The sequence below is a fragment of the Ambystoma mexicanum genome, chromosome 11 (assembly GCF_040938575.1).
Source record: "Ambystoma mexicanum isolate Mex_15411 chromosome 11, UKY_AmexF1_1, whole genome shotgun sequence".
NCBI classification, from domain to species: Eukaryota; Metazoa; Chordata; class Amphibia; order Caudata; family Ambystomatidae; genus Ambystoma; species Ambystoma mexicanum.
This window is the reverse complement of record NC_090934.1, coordinates 1075032379-1075055901: the sequence shown is the minus strand read 5'-3', so window position 1 is coordinate 1075055901 and position 23523 is coordinate 1075032379. Positions and strand designations below refer to the sequence as shown.

The 23523-nt window shown below is 43.7% G+C and overlaps 1 protein-coding gene across 3 annotated transcripts in view; it reads right to left on the bottom strand.

Annotated features, from left to right (window-relative positions):
- The window catches only part of LOC138504113 (myosin heavy chain, cardiac muscle isoform-like), a 610907-nt gene that overhangs the window by 297685 nt on the left and 289699 nt on the right, over positions 1-23523 (bottom strand). For all 3 annotated transcript variants that reach the window (XM_069624333.1, XM_069624332.1, XM_069624334.1), the window contains exon 9: positions 2815-2919. In XM_069624333.1, coding sequence (XP_069480434.1) covers positions 2815-2919 — 105 coding nt within the window. The remainder of the gene's footprint in view (positions 1-2814; positions 2920-23523) is intronic.

The following is a 23523-nucleotide window of genomic DNA, read 5'->3' as shown; positions in this document are numbered from 1 at the left end:
TTTGTTAATACATACCGATCGCCTATATCGATCTATCCATGGCCTTTGATAGCATTACCAGAAACCAGCTATGGGCTAAGCTAGATGCTTGGGGCTGTCCACCTGCCTTATTGGCCATCCTGGTTGGTTTACGTTCTAATACATCCATATGTGCAAGACTAGACAGACAAGGACTACTGTCTGCAGCAGTAAAAACCGATAGTGGGTTAAAACAAGGCTGCATATTGGCCCCTCTCCTTTTAAACTTTTAAACTTTTTATTTCAGATATAGGAGAGGCCTTTGGCGACACATAATATTTTCCCCCAAAGGTGGACAAGACAAATATAAATTATTAACTGTATGCAGACGACAAAACTTTAATGAATTGCACACCAATAGGATTGCAACGCCAATTGGTAACGTTAGAGTCTTACACAAAGAAGAACAACCAACTGGTAAATGTTGTAAAACCGAAAGTACTAGTTTTAGATCACCTAAAAAGCCATCTCAAATAACATTTAGATGGATGTTGAACAATAATCCCTTTGAACAAGTTGAAAACTGTATGTACTTTGGTTTTTATTTGTTTAGGCATAACAATGTGAAATAATTATTCAGGCACAAAAAGCAACCGCTGCAGGTGCTGGCGGCACAGGAAGCTCAGGTGAGCAAGAAACATGGATGCTTTTCTTGTGTCCCAGTTAAGGAATTCTATTGTAAAAAAAGGTATTGCCAGTGATAACTTACGGGGCAGAAACATTATTTGGACTGATTGGTCGTTGGAACATTTTTGAGGGTTTTTTTGGGAGAATATTTTTAAAACCTCCACCTGGGAGTGCCCACGCCGGCTATAAGATACAAGCTTGGCCTGCTCTCTTTGGAATCAATGGTAGTGTGGAAAAACTTGAATCTCCTGAGAAAGATCTTGAAAGCCCAAATGGGTACAATTTGGTGGTTATTAAAAAATGTTATGCAAAGCAGATTACATCCTGCTAGGAACAGATGGTATGATGAATGTATTGGCCATATGCTCTTAAATGATGTAGTATTATTAGACTCTCCGGTTAAGGCAAAATGTAAGTTGTGGGAAAGTGAGTGGGTTCATACCATTGAAGCTGTGCACGGCTACCATCTGTACTGTGGTTTACTGCTGGACATGAGACCTAATGGTGTACTGCCTGAGTACCTGCAACATTTTCCGGGCCAATTTCGGAGGGGCCAATGTTTGCGCATGCGATTGAATTTATTACCGACAAATAAAGTAATGGGCGCAATAAGTGGGTTAGAACAGAGGTTGAGAAGTTGTAGGCTTTTTCATGGGGAAGGGGTGGTGGAAACTATCTACCATGTGGTGCTGGAATGTTCAAACTTAACAACACAGCATTAATTGCATTTTGCACACTTGATCAATAATTGCAACATACTGGATGCAGATCTTGTGTGGCAATTTATTTTTTATAGGAAAAGCATACAAATTCAGGTTAGCTCCTGTGAAATTTGTAAGCAAATATTTCCTTCTGAATTTGGGAACTAGAATTAGAACTAGATGGCCTGTTCTGGACCATTGGTTGGAAATTAAATGCAAGGAGTGATTATGTAAGGACTGAATTGAGAAATGAAATAATGTTTCACCCTTTCATTTTCTTTTTTTCTTCTTTGTACATTTTCTTTTCTCTCTCGTTTTAATTGGATGTTTTAGGTATTCCTGGTTTTACTTATTGATATAGTATTTGTATGAAATTGTAAAATTGAAAAATGTAAATTGTAATGTAATGAGATGTAAGTGAAAGGTTCTTAATGAACCGCAACACTAAATAGAAATAAAATAATCAATAAACACCATAATGGGTTCGGCAATAACGTCTGAAAAAGATCTTACAATCAAGGCTGGTTGACCTCAGTGCATACCGTAGTCTTTAATTTCGTTAACATGTCCACGATTTGCTCTAAGGTAACCGGGAAAAAATCAATGCTATAAGTGACCTGGGCTTCCTTGCACTGGGCTGACTGTCTAATTTCAGGGTGTGGCTGTTTCGGAGCATGGTAGCAGCACTTACAATGGTTCCCTATGAGGGCCGCCGGCTTTATGCTGGTGCATAAAGCCGGCGAACCCCATAGGGATCTTCAACATTTGCACCGGCATGAAAATCTGGTGCAAATGCTGGAGCAATTGATGGCGGAGAGGAGGGAAGGTGGCGGGTATGCACATTGTATTTTGCCCCTCCTCTCCACCATACAAATGATAGAAAATGTGGCATGCCACGAAAATCCTTACTCAAGCTTTTACGCCTTGCAATCACATTAGGCCACAATTGAAAATGAGCGCCATAGTGTTTCAGCACACAGGCTAATAAAACCTGTTCCAAAGTGACCTACACATATGAAGAAAAGTCTTCTGCAAAGTCTGTTTACTGAGGGCAAGGTTAGAAAAGTGAAGGGGTGAATAAAGTGAATAACATTTTGTTAAAAATGAAAGTTATGTCAAAACTGGTCTCCTGTTCTTTGTAAAATGGATCTGTCCATAGATAGTGAAGACATAATGGGTGGTCTAACATATGCTACCAGTTGGTCTGCTGCAATAGGAGGAGTTGTCGTCACATTTAAATTGGTTAAATTGTCATCTGTGAAACAGAAAATCTGAGGTCTAGTTGTTGCTTCCCCAATTCACTAGATTGTTTAATCCAGAGCATCTAAGCACAGCAATCCAATAGCATTTCTAATACATAAATAGTGGATATGACCATGTACATCATTTTGTGAAACATTTTCACTATTCTGTTGGCATATCTCTGGACCATGATCCTCTCCTCCCAACTTTCCACTCTGCTACTCACCTGCAAAAACCTCTCCCGATCGGAAACTGCAGACTTCAGCCTCATACTCAGGTCGGCCACCTTTTCCTCCAGGCGCACTGCCTTGGAAGCGAGCAGCTCCTTCTCCTGTGCAGAAAGACATTGCATAAAACCACATGATCAACATTTAGAATCCTTTTGCTTCTGATTTGATTTACACAGACTTCCTGGCGAGCACCCGATTTTCTTTAGTGTAGGTAGGGAAATCCCCTTAGAGTTAGGGATAATTATGTTTGTTTTTTCATTTAATAAAGGTCTATAGCAACCACTATGGCAGCACTTGGTCAGTCTCTTCATTACTTGTATTCACAGTACTCTTAGATGGAATTTTATACTTGATTCAAAATGTGTTCATTTCGGATTACAAATCCATTAAAATTAATTTTTAGTCACAGAACGTGCTAACCAATATGCACAAAATATCAAGAATAGAATACATGCATTCATTGTTAAAAGAAAACAAGAAAAATGCCAATAAAACACTGATGCCTGAATAGTATTTCCTGCTGAACAATACAACTACATTTCCTCACCACTGGGCTTGTTACTCTACAACCTACCAAACAACAAAATAGTGTATATTGAAACTCTTCACTACCTGCCTGGCTAGGATCAGGGAATTCGGATTCATCTGACCCTTCCAATCTACCCACTGATTGATCCTCGCTCCCAAATAGTCAAAAATATAAACCTACAGCCAGATTATCTAACATTTAAACTGGTGCTAAATGGTGAGAAAATGCTTTGATATATACAATGGGACTAACAGATTTTGTCGCACTCCATATTAACTAAACACATGTGTACTATGGGTTCTGCATAACATACAACAAAAGATGTCTACTACATTTCTTTTCACGTTACGCAGCACACATGGTAAATAAAACCGACTGCTCCAATTTTCCCCAGGTGAACACATTTGGATAATACTGATTAAGGCTAAACCTTTTTGCGCCGTTCTCTTTTTCACAAAGCAGTAAATTGGTGCTAAATTAATTTGCTCCACTTTATTTGCACAAGTGCAAATCCTTGATAATCCGGCCCCTGCTCTACTTTCTTTCCTAGTTTAAGTCTTCAGTTTGAATGCCTGCCCATGGACTTGTCTTGCTCAAATTGATGGGGAGACTTTTGGTTTGGCATACATTATTTCTGCACACTCATGTGTACAATTGTGTTGTACCAGAAAAGAAGAATACCAATTTCCATATATGCATGTATTGCAAATGTGCTAGATTTAGTGAATCAGCCTCAAGCTCTGCAATAGAACTTGAAAACATCATTTAAATCTAATGAAAAAGGAGAGGGGTGAAGGTGGATCCCTCTCTAACACCATGAATGACATGAAACTGATTGGTTCTTTCAGCCCATATGCCCCACCTAACCATTGCATAATTCCCAGTATACAGCTTCCAAATTGCATCCAATAGAGCAATGGGGGCTTTAAAGACCTGGAAATTGGCCCAACGTGATGTCTTAACACAGTATTGAATGCGGATTTCCACGAATACCGTGTATAACCCTTGTCTGCTTCAGATGACATATTTCTGTAAAAGCTGATTCAAAAGGAATACAATTGTAATGTAAGCTTATAGTTCCTGAGTCACTTCTATCGCCTTTCTTATATTTTGGGTCAATCTCATCCCATTTCGAAGTATCCGGGTACTGCAGATTTTTGTTTAGCCCATTAAAATGTACCAGAGGGTATCCTTATCACCAGTTATTGTTTTAATAAATCTATTGGAAGAAAATCCAACCCAGGTGCTTTATCCCACTTCTGAGCCTCTACTGTACAGGTAACCTGTGTGCTAGTGATAAGAAGCTTATTGGATGTAGTGAGCCCACCAGCATAATTGACTCAAAAATTTGTAATAGCAGAGATTAATACTGGCACTTCTCCCTGCCCATACAAATTCCTAAAATGATGTACCATATTACTTGTATTATTATAGATGTTTAAAGTGCAAACCTAGCTCAGGAGTAGCAGTGCGCTGTACAGGTAAATGAGCAAAATCTTGGTAGCAAAAACTTTACAAGTTATCAAGTAACCATTAGTAATAGTTATCACACTACAATATACGGATGGGGGTATGCACAAGATAGCTAGAATCTAGGTTACACCAAAGCGTTGGAAGAGCCAGGTCTTCAGTGCTTTACAAAAGTGCAAGAGTCTTGGAGCAGTCCAGATGGCAACAGGCTATGGAGCAAAGCATGAGAAGGACTGTTTCCTAGTTTTATCCTTTTAAGGCAATCTAGTTTCAGGCTGGGGATGGACGGAGTACGAGATGATCATGTGCCACTCAATGTTTTTACTTTGACCGCTAGGTATGCCAGTGTACTAGTGGTGGTTGCCTTGCAACTGAGGCGTGAGGTTTTGAGCTTGATCCTAGCCGTGATGGTGAGCCAGCGTAATTTGTACAAGGTGTGGCTGATGTACTCACATTTCCTAGAGCCAGTGATGAGGTGAGGTGAGGCAGCATTGTGGGCCCCTTCGAGGGGTTCAAGGAGGATGTTACCCCATCAATATGTGAGACCACAAGGCCCTGAACCACTGTTTGGAGGTCCTGAGGTGGGAGGAAGCACTGGATCTTGTGGATTAGATCAATATAATACTAAGCCATTTAATCCCTTTTTTGCAATGTGCTGTTAGAGGATAGTTTGCTATCCACAATGAAGCCTAGGGTTTATTTCTCAGTGGGTGAGGTAAGGGTTGAACTCATCCAAGCGCATTTCCTCCAGCCACCTTTGTGTGAGCTCCTGCTTGGACGGGTGGCCCAGGACTACGTATTTGGTTTCTGTGGCTTAAAACCTCAAAATAGCCACTTGACACCCACTTTTGAATGTTTGCATGACATGAGTGAAGGTGAGCAATATCTTGTGGGCCGTTGACCTTTAGGTATAAGTGTGTATCATCTGGGTATAGGTGTATCGCAATGTTTGAGTCAACTAGGAGTGACACCAGCAATTCCATATATGGGTTACAAATGATCCAGGAGAGAATAGAACCCTGAGGGACTCAATAGGTGATGGGGTGGCCTTCAGACTGGAGGGAGCGCATCAGGACAGCCTGATGCCTGACAGAGGTAGGAGGCAAACCATTTCAGGACAGTGCCAGGGAAGCCCATTCTGTGTGCAATGAGGGTGAGTAGTGTGTGATGATAGACCACACTGAACACTGTCTTGGGAGGATAGCTCAGGGGCACTGTCTCAGGAGAATAGCTCAGAGGCAACATGCTCGCCTTGGAAGCAAGACGACTCGGAGCACCACAGGTTCGATACCTGGGTCCGCGCTTAGAAACCTCTAGGTATTAAGCGCGTTATAAATATCATATCATACTCATCATACACAACCTAGAGTTCCAGCAGGTAGAGTTTCCTTTATAGATAATCTGATGGGCGTCTTTGATCACCTTGATGGTGGCTTTTTCAGTGCTGCATTTGGGCAACTGGATTTGTAATATCAGAGTGGACCAAGTGGATTGATTTTTTTAAGTAGTTGGTAGAAACTACCTTCTGAATCACTTTGTTGATGAACAGGAGGCTTGTGATCGGGTGGTAGTTTACTAGGTTTTTAAGGTCATGGGTGTGTCTTTTCAGGAGTGGGCATATAGGCTTTGTTTTAAAGATGTCTGGGAAAGTGCCCTTACTAAGGGAGACATTGACTATCCTAAGAAGAGCAGTAAGGGCAGGACCGGTGTGTTGTTTAAGGATGGTGGCCTTGATGCCATTGATGTAAGAGATCAGTTTAAAGAATGCGTATGGGAGTACCTTAGGCAAAAGGGAGAGAAGTTGGTCCAGGATTGAACAGCCCATGTAGAGATATAAAACGGGGGCTTCAAAGGATTTGGAGCCCTGGATGTAGAGCCTAATGGTATGGATCATGTTAATAAAGAACATTTATATAGCCTCACACTTCCCCATGGACCCTGATTCCTCTTAGTCTGGAGTATGGTTCAAGTAGTGTTTGACTGTTGTCAAAAGGGCTTCGCTTCTGTTAAAAGCTGCCGGCTTGATGGAGGTTTAATAAGTAGTCTTTGCTTCGGAGATCAGGGTCTGCCATTTGAAACGCAAGTCATTGAGGGATAGCTTCTGAAATATTAGTATCTTGTGGGCTAATACTAGTAGTAGAACCAGTAATCACTATTTTCCAGAGTGTTCGCTGATCCTTATTAATAATTGGTTGGTTCAGAACTTCCCATTTCTTCACACTGAACTTCTGCTTCTTCCTTTTATGATATCCTTTTAGATATTCTTGGAGATTGCTAAATGGGAGTTATTTTGATGGGAATGGGCATGGATGGAATGGATGGAATGCAATAAACCCTTTTTAGCAGTCTACAGTCTCTAACAAACCATAAGTCTACCCTAAGTGCTTGCACTGTAGTTATTTGATTGTGGCTTGAAAAATATTAACCTGCCAGGGTGACCAAATGGTCATAAATATTACTTGAGAAGATAACATTTCACTAGAGGAGAAGAAACTCTCTAATAGAAACAGTAGATCACTATAGAACATTTGTTGTTCTTCATCAGAAGTCAGGCAAGCCCAACAGACCCTGTATTTGTTTCAATTAGTTACTATCTCACCATCACTGTGCTCTACAACAGGTGAACCACAGTATTTTCGTTTCCAGGACCAGTGGGTCGTGTTCACCCTCTACCCGTGTACCCATGTGCAGATTATCCAGCAGACCCCAGCTAGCAATGCTAATTAGAATATAATCAATATTGGAGACTCCAAGTACTGACCTATGTGTAGGATTTTCTGGAGTCTCCCCTTGGAGCCTCCCATTACATGTTTTTAGGCCAGTGTTATGCAGAACAGTTGCCAGGAATGATGAATACATTTACTTGTTTTTTGGTGCATGAGACACAAGACCAGGAACACCAAAAGAACCATCATCCTCCTCATGGGTGTAATTTTAGGGGGGCACATGGGTGTTTGGCCACCCAACCTTCATGGCACACCATTTTGTCCCCATTAATTTGGCTGGGGCAACTTTTCTTCAGATATCATGCCCCCCCAACATTTTCAGCAAAGTTACTCCACTGCTCCTCCTTATAAATCCGTGCCATGGCCTGTACATGATCAAATTGCATGCTGAAAGCCCAATACAGAGTAAAATCATAGTTCCCGCTTGACTTTTATTAATGTCTGATATAAAATCCAACAAAACTAAGATATTCAAGGGCACCAATGTTAGGCCTTAAATAATTAGCAAACAAAAACAATAGTTGTATAATCCTGCAGGGTTATTTCTCTTCTCCCACTCCAAAATATTGGCCATAGGCCAACAGAGTAGCCCGCACTAGTTCTTAGCATGTGAACCCTTTTTAGCTAGTTTAGCAAATACTGCGAAACTTAGTTTTATAATGTGGAACAACTGTCCATGTTTTTGGAAGCACAAACTCTGCACTTTTTAAACATATTCTTGCCAATCAAGATCTTGAACATTATTCCTGATGCCTGACAGATTCCAAGAAATGATAGTTAATGGGCAGTAGTTTGCTTCACTAGATTAAGATGCAACAAAGGGCCACGGTGTATTGGAAGACTCAAACGAGTTAGTTTCAGGTCCAGTAGGCTCATATGGAGGATACATTCATCAGTCTAAGACAATGGAATCACCAGAGGGGCACACCAAATCTCACGGCCACTAACAAGATCTATATGTAATGTGTGTGGGAACTGAAGGCAATGAATGGCATCTGAGGGTGAGAGCACATGCCCTAGGTAAGCGCTGCCTTGGCTGCTTGGCTTTAAATTTTACTCTGTCTGCTGCATTGTTTCTTTCCTCCCGTTCCCCTTCACCCAGGCTCTCTCATTCCCACCTCTCCCATTCCTTCTGCCATGATTGGAGCCCACTTGACCCACTTGACCCACATGACCGGAAGTTGCTCACTTCAGCTCCCCTCCCAGGACAACCCTGCCCGGGCAGCCGGCAAAGGGCCAGGCAAAGGCCAGCTCCCTTGGGCTGCTCCTGTCCCCTGTTTGCACTGTTCTCCCACGGTGCCCCAGCGTTGCCCCAAAACTGTCTGCAACAACCTTCAGGTAAGAGACGACAACTTTGTTTCCTTTATATAATATTACTGATATAGCGGAAGTTAGGTGCTTTGAGGTTTGGTGCATGTTTAAAGTATACCCACAGTACAGAAGTTGGGTGCATATCTAGATGATAGCCACTGTTCTGTACTTAGGCACACATCTAGTCCATAGACACTGTTTGAATTCAGTGCATATGTAGAGCCTAGCCACTCTTCTTGCTGCGCTCCAAAGCTACTCAATGTATTGCAGTTTGAAGAATGTAAGAGGATAGCCAATGTATTGAATTTAGAAAACTTGTGAAGGTAGCTAATGTGCTGCATTTAGATTAATTTATGAGAGTAGACAATGTTTTGCATTTAGAAGAATAGTGTAGGTGGCTAATGTGTTGCATTTAGACAAATCTATGAGGGTAGCAAATGTATTTCACTTAGAAACATTTTGAGGCTAGGCAATGTATCACACTTAGAATAATCATGAGGGTAGCCAATGTATTGCTCTTAGATGACTTATGAGGGTAGCTAATGTATTGCATTTAGACAAATCTATGAGGGTAGCAAATGTATTGCACTTGGAAGCATTTTGGTGCTAGCCATTGTATCACACTTAGAAGAATCATGAGGTTAGCTGATGTATTGCATTTAGAAGACTTGTGAAGGTAGCTAATGTGTTGCATTTAGACAAATCCATGAAGGTAGCAAATGTATTGCAGTTAGGAGCATTTTGAGGATAGCCAACATATCACACTTAGAAGAATCATGAGAGTAGCCAATGTATTGCACTTGGATGAATTGTGCAAGTAGCCAGTTTGTTGCATTTAGATGAATTTATGTGGGTTGCAAATGCACTGCACTTAGAAGAATTGTGAGGATAGCCAATGTATTGAGCTTAGAAGAATTCTAAGGGTAGCAAATACATTGCACTTAGATGAATTGTGACTATAGCCAGTGTATTGCACTCAGAAGATTGTATGATGGTAGCGAATACATTCCACTTAGATGAATCTTCAATATCGTCAATGCATTGAACTTGGAAGATTTTTGAGGGTAGCCAATGTGTTGCACCTAGATGAACTGTGAAGATAGCCAATGTATTGCACTAATAAGACTTTTGCGGCTAGCCAATGTATTGCACCTAGATGAACTGTGAAGATAGCCAATGTATTGCACTAATAAGACTTTTAAGGGTAGCCAATAAATTGCACTTAGACGAATTGTGAAGATAGCTAATGAACTGCACTTAGATGATTTTATGAGGGTAGCAAATATATTGCACTTATATTAATCCTGAAGATAGCCAATGCATTGCACTTGGAAGATTTTTTAGGGTAGCCAATGTGTTGCACCTAGATGAACTGCCAATGTATTTCACAAGGATGTAATGCAAAGTATGTGGGGTCAGCAATGCGAGTTGAACAACTGTTTGATGAGTGTTCAAAATGTGCCATTTTATTTTAAAAGAAAGTATATCGAAATGCCTCACTATCCCTACTCTGATCAGACTTTCCCTACCTAACCAAACTAAAGGGAAACACTCTAATACAAGAAGACTGACTCTCACACTAAACATCAAATACAAAAGAAAATAAATGGCATTTCAAATTAACATCAACAATAATATTCACAGTGTTATGATAACCTTTTAACAGCCTGGGTGAACTCCCGTCCCCAGGATTCAAAGTGCACTCGGCTCTAATTTTCATCAAAAGAATCTAAGTAATTCCAAATAGTTAGCAAAGTCTTAGTTCAGTTCTTAAAGTCTCAATATTAAGGTATTGATCTGTCAACCACAGGTCCAACAAACATAAAAGGTAGAAGACCTGATACAATATAGCCTTGCCACTTCTTCAGAATAGCAACAACGTTATTCTCTTCCACAATGCCCTTTTACCACTTCCAGCCATCCATGAAGACTTGACACAGTTCAAAAGGAAGAAAAACCACTTCTAGAATGTTAGTGCAACACAAGTCTTGGTTAACAGTGATTATTCGTCTATTCAGATTAGGATTCACAATAGGTATATTTGTCAGATGACTTCACCATTCTGCTGCTTCTACTTCAACAACTTCAGTTCTATTAAAGTTTACCATGAGGACATTCTCCTTTGCCTCACAGCCTTCCACTTTATCTGAACCACTGAAGTCTTGCATCTACTGGCAACCAGATATACCACCTGAGCTTAAGTACTCTGTATTTCAAGACAGGTTTGGGCAAGAGTCACCATAAGGCACTTCAACACCTTAAACAGGCAAGATACTTTTCCTGTCACTATCTCTCTTCAAGAGGGGTAGCCTCTTTGCCTCTCCTCTCTGTCTACCATCACAATAACAACACAAAATTGTGTTTTGGACCCACCTCTTCCTTCTACACCAGTCTCTGGCAATATAGGTTGTGTCATTTCCAAAAATGTTCATAAGCAACAGAGTGTCCCTTCCCCAGCTTGGACTTCACCTCTTTGCTAACTGTTAGCCAATTAATTATCCAGAAGCCTTGGTGCCACTCTCTTGGTTTCAGATAATGCTTGCACACTTGTAACTTGGGCAAGGATGAACTTTTATGGGCTCACAGTAATTGTTAGACCATTTTCTATCTCAATGAGGTAATACTCTTGGCTTGGGCAATGCTTGCGCTCTCTCCCACTGCAGTTACAATGTTTAAACACTTAATAAGGCTTTTGAAATATTTGTTTGCTTTAATGAGAGACTTCTTTATAGCTTAAGAGTTTAACAATGACCTTTTAGCAGCATCTGCTTCTATGCAAGTAAAAGAAAGACTTCTGATCACACGCAAGTTCTACATTCCATCATCCCCTTGTTATAGACTTCAATGAACAACTTCTACTCGCCTCTGCTGCTACACAAGGTAACATTTAAGCTTGGTAATGTTGCCAGCAGTGCTCATGCAAGGAAGCAGAATGTCAGGTTTGACTCACTGGCTTCTGGGAGCCTCTTCCTGCATGTTGCAGAACTTCTACTGCTTCTGGCTCACTTGGGATCTGCACCATTCTCTGCCAGGGTGTGTCCGGCCCAGCCACTCGATTAGGGAGCCCCTCTCGCTCCTGAGACCCGCGACTAGCCCAGAGCTCTACACCTCGTTCTCCGACATGTTTCCTGCACAGCAATCACTGCAATCAGGCTCAAAGACAATCTCTCTGCACATCTTTCACTGGACAATACTTTGTCTCATCCCACGGGATCTCATTACCACCCTGGGACATGTCTCCTCCTAGGTGATCCTCCTGCAGTGCACCACCCCCACGGTCACGATCAGGAAGCATCTGTCTTTCCTTGGCCACCTGGGAGGAGACTTTAGGCAGGGTTTCAGTGAGGGATCCGTAGGATTCTTCACAGAAGCTAGCCATTGTATTGCACTAAGAAGAACTTTAAGGGTAGCCAATTCACTAACCAATCCTACTCCTGCTCCCCACCCGTTTGACTCCAAAGTACCACACACGCCCTAAGGGCCAACCAAACTACACACAAGACACACATCCAACATAACAAACATTTGTATGCAACAATAAACCACTTACACTGGGCCTTACCCCTCTAGATACAACGTGCCAGTGCACACAATCAAAACTCACTTAGAAAGTTGATATGCACCGACACCAGTTTCTCCTGGTTCTGCAAGCATCAACGGAAGAGCACAACCTATATCCTATCCTTCCTCCCTCATTAACCCCATTTCCCACCCTCTTTCTTACAGAGCCACTTGAGTGCCTTGAGACTGTGCCAATGGTAACGACAGTGGTCGAAGTGGGCAGGAGCGGTGCTCCTCTACTTCTTTTAATTAAGTTTTACTGTTCCTATACTATTATTTTAAAAAGAAACTGTTCCGGAACGGTTTTCTTTTAAAATAAAAGTTTAAGGAGAGGTTGGAACTTTCACTTTCAGTGCACTTCACAGGACGTTTCCTTAAAGAGCATGCACATATGTTTTGGGGTTTTTATTGTGCATGGGAGGGAGCGCGGCGATGGGGTGTGTGGGGTGCGGTGCAGGCCAGTAGGGAACATAGTTCCACTACTTCTTTTTGTACACTTCGACCACTGGGTAAGTGTGTGCGGTCTAAGTCAACTTATGCATTTCACACAAATTATGGTTCAACCAACCTTTATTCAATGTCTGATTAATAAGGATTTGGGTTGGAAAAATGCTTAAGGCAACTAGGTGAAACACTACAACAAAAAAGGGACTTCTGACGAAGAATGCATCATTGTGGATTAAACTAAATGGTGATTCCTTAGTGCTCCAGAGGCTCCCCTTGTGATAAAACATATATTTCCAAAACCAATTCCAATTAGACTATGCCTCGCCAGGGATGTCCACCTTTTAATAAAGAAAACTCCATAGGCTTGGCCAACAGAAAAGTCCCAAACCTAACCTTAGTGAGTCAGTGGCTTCCTTGCTACCCTAAACAAATAACAACGTTTCAAAGCAAACGTTCACAAACCTACTCTTCAAAGTTCACCCCTATTTTAATGAATGAAACAGATTTGTCCCTTGGTCCTTTCAGGGTTCACACATACCCTTCCTGGACGTTGGTTTCCTTCAGATTTCCCAAGTGGTCCCTCGCCTGGACAATGGGTTTTCACAACAGCTCCCTCCTGGGCCTTTTCTTTGATGTGTATTCCTCTCCCTCATTTGGGTCCTCTGCTGAAATTCTCTTGCATTCCCACCACTGGCCTCTCTGGTGAAGGAGGGCACTGGTAGAAAACCTTTGGCACTGGCTTTCCAATTTCTCAAGGACTTGAGTGCCTATTGTGCCCTTCTGGTAAGCCCTCCTCCTCCAGGGCTTGCAGGGCTTAGAAGCTCTCCACCTGGCCTCTCCAGGTTTGCACTGCCATCCTCCAATAAGCAGTCCCTCCAGTCTTCCTCTGTTCACCAGCCTCCTCTAGTATCAAGGTAGCATAAGCAGGCATGTCAGCTTTTCCTGGGTCCAAGATCCTGAGTGAACCTTCCCAGCCTCTTTTATATCAAAGCTTTGGGTGTATTTTAAAATTCTGACTCTAATTGGTTATTCTCCTGGGTACTGTGGTTTCTCCCCATTAGGCTCTCTGATAATTCTATTTCCTCGTTAAGTTATAAGTGTTGCCTTGGTATTGGCTAATTACTTTATTGTTCCCATTTGCCCGCTTGCTAGGCTGCAAAGGTTCTAAAGCCACGTAGTTTTCCATGCCATCTTGGAATACCTTTTTGAGACTGACAGCGCCAGTGTGTTCTATGGTCTCTTCTATCAGTGCAATGTGTTCCAGACTATGGGCATCCTAGTACATGGCTGGAGAGCACCCCAGTGCTTCCTTCTGTATTGAAGTCCTTGCGCCAGTCTGCTCCTTTGTGGTGCATTCAGGGGTATGGAGTGTCCAGGTGTGAGACTGTAGGGCTGTTCTTGAGGTGAATTGACTATGTCTGTGGGGGTAGTGAGCTGGCCAGATCCCTCCTCATCCTCGCTGTCTCTGTCATATCTGGTAGCGACTAAGCCACCCCAGTCCCCCTGACTTGGCTACCTATAGAAAAGGGTGGTGAGCGCCTCTGGGTTACCACATTTAATAAATGTTAACAGGGTGACTCTGGTCCTATTTAAACATCGAATGAATGTTACAATGCTGACAAATCTGAATATTTGTACTAATAGGCAGCTGAGCCCTAAATCCAATGGCTGCAGCCCCCGTTGTGAGTTCCCGGTCTGCTAAAACCAACTTAATCAGAGGAAGATCTGCCTTATTCTCATTGTGGAATCTCTGGCCAGATAAAATATCCTCAAGTATAATAATCAGGAAACCCCTCTTGTGCATCAACCAGTAGGAAACCTTCCATTCAAAGGTGATAGTGGCAAATTTGTGTACCCCATTTAAAAATATTGTATTTGCATCCACCCCTGAGGGCAATCTGTTAGAGATGATTGGTGATCAATGAGGCCTCTTTGCCCTAGCCCACTATCAGTCAATTCTACAGGCCCAAATCTCATTGGTATCCATTTCTTTAAACCTTGCTTTTCCCATGCAGACAGTGAGGGATTTCTAGCCTGGAAATTTGCAATCACTGATAATATTACTCCATTGTTACCTTTTACAGCTTGCTCCTTTGCTTGTAAGCTTGGACCAAGTATACCCCTAATGCTGTTTGATAAACCGTGAGTGGACATAACATTCCCACTTCCAGGATCACCGCACTGTGGTCCACCTGTGGGTACACATATCTTTTGCGCATACTGGATGGAAGCAATACATGCCCACAATGCTGCAATCTCACTCCTTAGGTTGCCCAGCTCCATACGGAAAGAACAGTCAGTAACCTTTGCAGAAATTAGGATCACTCCCTACATTGGGTGGAAGACTCTGCTCATTGGATGATGGCAGCTCAGAGTTTACGGAAAAAGGCCCCCGACCAATAAAATCCTTCATTTTACCCAGCTCCCTGCTTCGACCATATAATATTACTTGATGGAGATGGTAGATTGACATCATTTTGTACAAAATTAGTGGATCAAATCAATTTCAGAAGGAAACTGCAAACATCAGTTAACTACCCCCTCACCTTCACTATTTATAGTGCGACTACCAGCAGCTTAGTATCCACATACCATGGTGTCATGGGAGAGTCACTTAATAAGATCTTTGGACCTGATTTACAAAGGTACGTTTAATCAATTTACCTGACGAAAAACTCTTTTGTATCTCAAATATCAGCGCATTAGCTTAAATTATTGGTTTGGCAACCACAGATGATTTCTCTGATGCAGCAAATCCAAGTTCAGGGTTTCCTTTGCTTCAGAGAAAGGTATCTGGTAATATTATCCCCATAAATAATAAATAATATGTCGCCACAGATAGTCGCTGGGAAATGGCATAGGCGACATTATTTATGGGGACGATATATGGGGTAAATGAGAGCAGGGTTGCGGGAGTGTTCTACGCCACCTTTAAAAAAAAAGTTCCATATGGTAATATTGCCGCAAAAAAATGCGCCATTCTTGTATGGTGACATTTTTGCGGGGATATTATCACATGGAACCTAGAGAACGAGTGGAGCTCATAAAAGTAAACAGAACAAGTGCCTGAATGGAGAAGTTGACTTAGAAAATAAACAATTCTAACAGTGTAGGCTATGGCAGTGGCATGTAGCAAAATAATAGTGGGGAAACTCCATGATCCTTTCCTGAGGGGCTTGATGGTTTCATAGTCCGACAACGAACTATCACTGGCTACCCTTTAACACACCACCTGCTCACCCCTTCACATCCACTCTGGAGGAAAGCTGGAGTGTAACTGTTCCTGGGAGCAGCTGGCGCCGGTCTTCCCACTCAGATCTCCAGTGGTAGAGTAAGTGGGTTGTTCCTGGTAAACGTTGCTTGCACTCTTCACTAAGCATGCATGGAAATAAGCGTGCTACGTGAACAAACCACTGATCCGATACCCCTGCAGTGCCCCCCTGTGGCTGAATGTGTTATTCATGCTTTAGGGTTACACCTTTGCTTATTGCAAAAACCAAACTAGAAGCCCTGCCCTCAAATTAAATGAATTTGCCTCCTATTCATACTCATTTTCCCACATAATGATATGTAATTTCTGGTCACTTTGGTTTATTACGCTGTAATATCTACGAGCAAAAGTACCTGTACTCCGCACGAGTTCTGTAGACAGACATGATAACACTCTCATCAATTGTTGAAAATCAGTGATCCTTTAGGTTGCTGTTCTGAGTCGCTTATCGCATGATGCGCTTTGCACTCTGAAGTAAACTACACTGAGAATGGGTGCGTGCGACTGGCTGCCAAACCCCGGAGCAGAGGTGGAGCGGAGGTCGAGAGTTGGCGTGCTGAAGCACACTGGGACTTTCTGTGCACTCTCCCTACCTGTTGCCTCACCCTGGCGCGGGTGTGCGTTGCGGTGCAGATATCTTGGAAACAGTGCATCCATCCTAGGGCCTTGAAACATGGTTTACAAGGGCCCATAGGGACCTCTGAGTTGTGTTCCTTGCATTGAGACGCTTGTGTTGAGCTTTGTCCGGTCCTTCTACGACCACATTGATGTTTTGCCGATTTCAGGCAACCGTCTCCTGTGTGAAGAGGGCTATAATCCGAGGAAAGGGGTAGAGTATGTCCAGAGGCTCCTAACAGGTAACTATGCAACATTTGGTGCAGATTGGTGGAAGATATTCTGATTTATATATAGGGAACAGATTTGTTTGTTCAGTCACCATATTACTTCTACTCGTTAGCATGACATAATATAACATAAAATGATTTGGCCATGCTTCGAATGCTTTAATGGGATTGTTAGCAGTATCTAATCCCCTGGCCCATGCCCAGATCTCTCAAATAGACCCAGCTCAGGCCAATGTCGCCTAGTCAGTGTTTCTTTTGTTTAAATTGTAAAACGTGTAGTTTTACATTTTATTAAAAATTAAGAATTGCATGCCTAGAATAGAAAAGGAAACAACATGAATAGATAGGTTGCCTGATATGGTTATAGCTGCAATCTCAGTGATTTCTCCAAACAAGTCTGAATGTTAATCCTTGACATTGGAAGAGATTTACTACTTACATCAGGTATTGGCAGTAAAACCAAATTTGTATTTAAATTGTTCAGTTGCTGCTTTAGGGGATCTCAGTAACAATAGACCATAACACAGCACATTCAGTCACATATATGCATATTCCCTATAACATGCCTGACTAGGACAATCAGTTCTACAGTTTGATTTTCATTCTGCATCTTGTAGTTTTGGATTTAAAATGGGAAATGTAAAACTACAAGTCCCACAATTCAAAAATAAAACTAAGAACTTCATGGCCTATTCATGCATGGGCTGTGGAAACTTGAGGACACTGTACATGAATGTAGGTTTCACTACTTTAAAGTCACAAGTAGGGTTACTTCGGTAATTTGGCCTATAGCATATGAACAGCCAGTTGCCCAAATAGTACGATGTACATGTTAAGTCTAGTGCTACCAATTTTATCAGTATACGCAAGGTGGTCTTTTATCTCAAGAAATATGTGTTCTGGTCTCAGAAATGGAACAATCCTGATCCTTAAAACTCCAGACTTGCCTCTTCATGCCACGAAGTGACTGTATTCACAGAAGGTGCCTTATAAATCAACGAACAAATAATAAATACAACATAAACAAAAAATACATTATTTTACATATGTTCAAGAATGGTATCACTACATAAAAAGTGGCCAGGAATGTGCCTGCACCAATTGAGTACAAAATCATCCCTACCAACCACAAATATTGCCATTTATATATGCACAAAACAAACAATTGCTCTTATGAGTTGCACTAGGCATGGAAAGTGTTGTTAAGCCTAAAAGGACATGAAGGCCTCAGCTGTCCTCCTTTTTACGTTTATGATGATTTCTTAATGTGTGACACCACCTCCTGCTTTTGTTAGGGGTCTAACATTTGCTCTACACAGATAGCGCAAGTGCTTCACAGCCAGTGGTTGAGGAGGAATTAAAAAAAAACAAGTGAGGGGCAACAAACAACCAACAGACCTCAATTAGTCCCACTTAGCGGGTGTGTCACTTACAGACAACAGAGATTCTTCAGAGTTCATAATTCCTTGACTTCAGTCCGAAGGAGCAGATAGAAGTAAAGCAAAATCAATCTACCTGCAGTTGGCATGGTAATTGTATACTTTAAACTGCTTTGACCATTCCTCTTGCAACCCTTGGGTTATTGAAAAGTTTGCCCATATTACTCATTCTTGTGTTCTCGATGCATCACAGCTTCCTCCCTATTCCCGTCCTCTTGTTCCTCCCCCTCCTAGTTCCCTCCCACCTCCCACCCTTCCCCAGACCCCTGATTGGGCATATTGCCCTATTCCTGTGAACCCAGTAGGGCAGCCCTACTGCCCGTTGCAGCCCCATTCAGCAAAGGACCCCAAGGTAAAGGACCGCTCCCACAGAAGTAGCTCCAGATTGTTTCTGCCTGTGTCAGCAGGGGGAAGCAAGAAGCCTGCAGCCATCAACCTGCTGGCGGCTGACAAGGTAGGTGCAGTGCGGACGGGGGGGGCAGCAATCACTGCACCCCACTAAACTGACACACCTACTCGTATTTCTCTTATCGCACCACCATTAAGCATCTGAGTGAACTGTATTGTTTAGCCATCTCTCACATCTCTCCAGGAAAGTTACATGTCTTGCATTGCTGTTGTGTTAAAACTAGGCCTTTCCCCCTCCTTTCAGGAAATTCGAATCTGGGTGTTTTGCATTGCTGTTGTATCAAAACTAGGCATTTTCCCCCTCCATTTAGGAAATTCGAATCTGGGTGTTTTGCATTGCTGTTGTGTTAAAACTAGGCCTTTTTTCCCTCCTTTAGGAAATTCATGTCTTGGTATTTTTTGCAGTGCACTGTCCCTCCACCCCCCATTTCTTCTGTCCATACTACTCCTGCGTTCCCCTGTAGTGTGTTGCCTGCTGCTTCCTCCAGACAGACTCTCTAGACAGACTCCCACCAACATCCTCTTTGTTGTTCCCTCTCCAGACCTATTGACCCCCATATGGTCTCTGTTCTCTCTCCGTTCTCCTCCTCTCCCATTAATGGTGGCACCCAGTGGGAGGTCCTTGTGGCCCCTTCCAATCCTCCAAGACCATCATCAATGTCTATCTAAATGGTACCGTCATGGTCCAGGGCTCATATCCCAATCTCCTACTTCTGGATAGTGTCTCCCGCATCTCATCAATTTCCTCTCTTCTCCTGCCATTCCTTCAAACACCTCTCTGGCCTCTATGCTACCTCCGTCTACTGACTCTGCACACTCTCTGGCCCTTCTACTGCCTCCGCTGGGAGTATCTCACTCCTGCACCCCACCCCGGAAGTTTTCCAAATGTGGCAACCTGCTCCACATAGCTACTCTCAACGCTTGCTCTGCTATCAAACATTCCTCTGACATCTGCCACCTCCTAGAAGCCCTGGATCTGGATGTCCTCGCTCTCACTGAGACATGGTTCATGGTCAGTTCTGTCACAAGGTTTGACACTCTCCTCCCTGAGGGCTATAGGATCCTGGCCCTGATCTTTCCGGAGTGGGTCCCTGCTTCTGTCATTCCTATGCACGTCAGCTCCTCCTTTGAATGCCTAGTCTGCAGGCTCTCTATCTCTACTGGCTTCTCTCTGACTGTGGCCACCATCTACAGGCCACCTGGCCAGGTCACCTCCTTCCTCTCAGAATGGGCTGACCTCTCTTCTTCTCTCCTTGCCTCGACCTCTCAACTTCTCCTCATCAGAGATCTCCGCATACACATCTAATCCCTCTTCTGGGCTCTTCCGCAACCTATGCACTTCTCTCTCCCAGGGTCGGATTGGCCCCTTGGCCTTTCGGCCCGTGGCCGGGCTCAAATCGTCCCTGAGGAGTGGGGGCTGGTTTCTGGCCATGCCTGGGCCAGTTTGGAAAAAGAAATTGAAAAAAAAGATTTTCTTTCCCAATTTTTTTTTTCAAAAAGCCTTTCATCCTTCTTAGGTTGATAAATGAGTACCAACACAGGTTGGGTGATATTATATGCATATTTGTTCTCTAAAAAAAGAGCTTAAGCATAAGTGCTATACAATAACATATTATCATTTGGCCTTGGACGTCTGCTTGGATTCACAGTAATTTAGTGTATTTAGGAACAATGTTATTTGATGCCACTTCCTGTTTTGTTAAGGGGTGAAAGATCGTGTTTCATCGCTTCCCGGGATGTCACTTTGGGGTGGGGTTAAATTACATCACTTCCGATGATGTCATCAGAGGTCAAGGGTTGTGAGGCGAGGGGTGGGCCACTTTTATTGGGTGACCGGGCGTATTTCTTGTCCCAGTCTGACCCTGCTCTATCCCTTTCCATTCTACCCTCTGGTCCGACACACTCGGTGGGACACACTGTGGATGTCCTCATCTCCTCAGACACCCTCTCTCCAACCCTCTGACCACTCCTCTCTCTTGGACTAACCACTTTCTGCTATCCTCTCACCTGAAACTTCTTATCCCTCAAGCAAAGCCTACCTCAGCACTGCCACCTTCCATCTCGGTCATTCGGCATATGAAACGAGTGTCAGTGAATGCCTTTGCTTCTACTTTCTCTGCTCCTCCTACTCCTGTGGGTGACTCGCACCCTGAAACAGCCCTCTTTAACCTGTATATTGCTATCTCCAACACTCTGGACATCCTTGCCCCTGTCATGAGAATCCATCTGAAGCCTACCTACAAGTGCAACTCTTGGTACAACTCCGACCTCGCCGCTCCGGAAATGCAAGTGCAGGGTGACTGAGAGGAAGTGGAGGATTTTGGGTGCATCCTCTGACAAACTGGCCTGCCGCCTACTCCAAAGGCAATACTCTCCAAGAAGAGGGTCAATATCCAAGCCACATCTCTGTGGCCTCTAAAAACATGGACAAACTCTTTAAAATCTGCAAGGAACTGACCAGTCCTATTGCAGTCTCCACCTCTCCTTCTCTCTTTGCCCTCTGTATGGCTCTGGCCACTCATTTCACCACTAAAACTCAAGACATACTGTCTTCACTTTCCACTTCCTCGTGCCTACCTCTCTAAGGGCACCTTTGGTCACCTCTCCCTCTACTCTTCCTTTTTGCTCCTTCGCTCTGACAACACCTGATGATGTCTCTAGACAAGTCCGATCTACGAAAGTGTCATCCAAACAAGGGTTACCCCACTCCTCTAGAACCATCAAGGACCACATTGCCATCCTTGCTGCAGCCTTAGCCGATTTCTTCAATCACTCTTTCGCCACTGGATATTTCACCTCTCTTCAAGCACTCCCTTGTGCACCCCTCCTAAAAAAGCCTTCTGCCGATCCTACTTGTCCAGCAAACTATTGCCCGATTTCTATCACTCCTTTTCTGGACAAGCTCCTGGAAAAGCTGCCCATCTCCCAGTTTACCCTCCACACTGAGTCTGTTGGCTGCCTCCATGACCACCAGTCTGGCTTCAGAGTAGCCAGAGGCACGGAAACTGCTCTCCTGAACCCCTGTGAAGATCTGCTCTCTAACCTCGACTCCAGCTCTCCCTCTGTCCTCACCATCCTTGACCTTTCCTCTGCTTTCGGCACGGTCAATCACGCCACCCTGATCAACCGACTCCATGTGAACCTGGCATCATGGATCAGGCACTGGCGTAGCTGACCTCCTTCTTCCAGGACCGTCCCACCCAGGTCCAACCTGGGTCCTTTCTCTCCACATGTGGTGTCCCCCAGGGCTCTATCGTCTCACAATGGCCCTTCAATGTCTATCTGGCCCCTTTGGCCCACCTGAGCTCCACCTTCTCTTCTAACTTTCAGTGTTATGCGGATGACTCAGCTCTCTTTCAGCCTTCCCTCAGCCTCCTGTCTTCCCCCACACATTCCTGAATGTCTATCTGCGATTCAGGATTGGTGCGCTTCCAATAATCTTTACCTTAATGCCAGTAAGACTGAGAGCCTTCTCACTGGGACCCCTGCTCCCGCTTTCCCTCTCTCACTCTACTGCCCTCCTTGGGTCCTCTACCCTCACCTCCCCAAGAGACAAAAAACCTTGGCATCATCTTCAACTCCACTCTCTCCTTCTGTCCTCACATCATGGACCTTGCCAAAAAGGCCCACTTCCAGCTGAACCTCCTCAGAGGTATTCTACCATTTCTCACTTTCTCCCAGAAGCTTCCTGTCTCTAGAGTCCTGATTCTCTCCAGGCTGAACTACTGCAACAGCCACTTTCTCAATCTACCTACTTCTACTCTTCGCCCCCTGCAACTAATACAGAACAGGACTGCAAGACGTATCCTAGCCCTTAAACCCTGGGACCATATCTCTCCAGCCCTGAAATCTCTCCACTGGCTCCCGATGGCTGCAAGGCTCAAGTTCAAGACTCTGCATCGTCCACAAGGCTTTCTGTGTCTAGGGCCTGCACTACATCCAACCCTCTCTTCCGAAATACCTTCCTTCTAGAGCCCTTCACTCAGCTACCTCCAACTCCCTGAGGGTCAGACGCTCCTCCAGGCAGAGAGTGGGGGGTAGATCTCTCGCCTCTGCAGATTCCTCCCTTTGGAATGGCCTCTCTGCCCCTCTCAGACTTGAGCCAGACCACCTCAAGTTCCAGAAGCAGCTAAAGACCCTCATTTTCTCATCTGCCTTCTCTCTCTCGCTCACGTACACGTCTGCTGCGCTGACTGGTTTGCTTGGTTCTCTCAGAGTCTTGCTGGGTACCAGGCTCCTCCATGACCAGTATTCCTTTGTACTGCCTCCTGGCCTACTGTGCACTTGGGGCTGTAACTGTAGCCCCTACATCCCCCCTGCATCCCTGCGTTTATTCAGAGCTGCACTGCCCTGGCTGCACGTACTCAGAGCCATGCTGCCCTAATCGCACTTCCCCCTTCCCTGACTCTTGCACTTCTATTGTCGCACTTGCACGATACAAAAGGCACAAGGCCTAATAGTATTGCTTGTCCTGTCCTCCCTATGTCTTCCCTCCCTTGCCTTATGGCGCCTAGAAACACTTGAGTACAGGAGCGTTATAAATGCCATATCATATCATAACATCAATGAGGCAAAACATGCCACTTCCATGGCAAGGGAAATTATGATGGTCTACATAAATACACTTGTCTGGCCCTGCATGTGGACAGAGAGACATAGCTTTATGGATAAAGGTGGCAATGATTTCATAACGAGGGG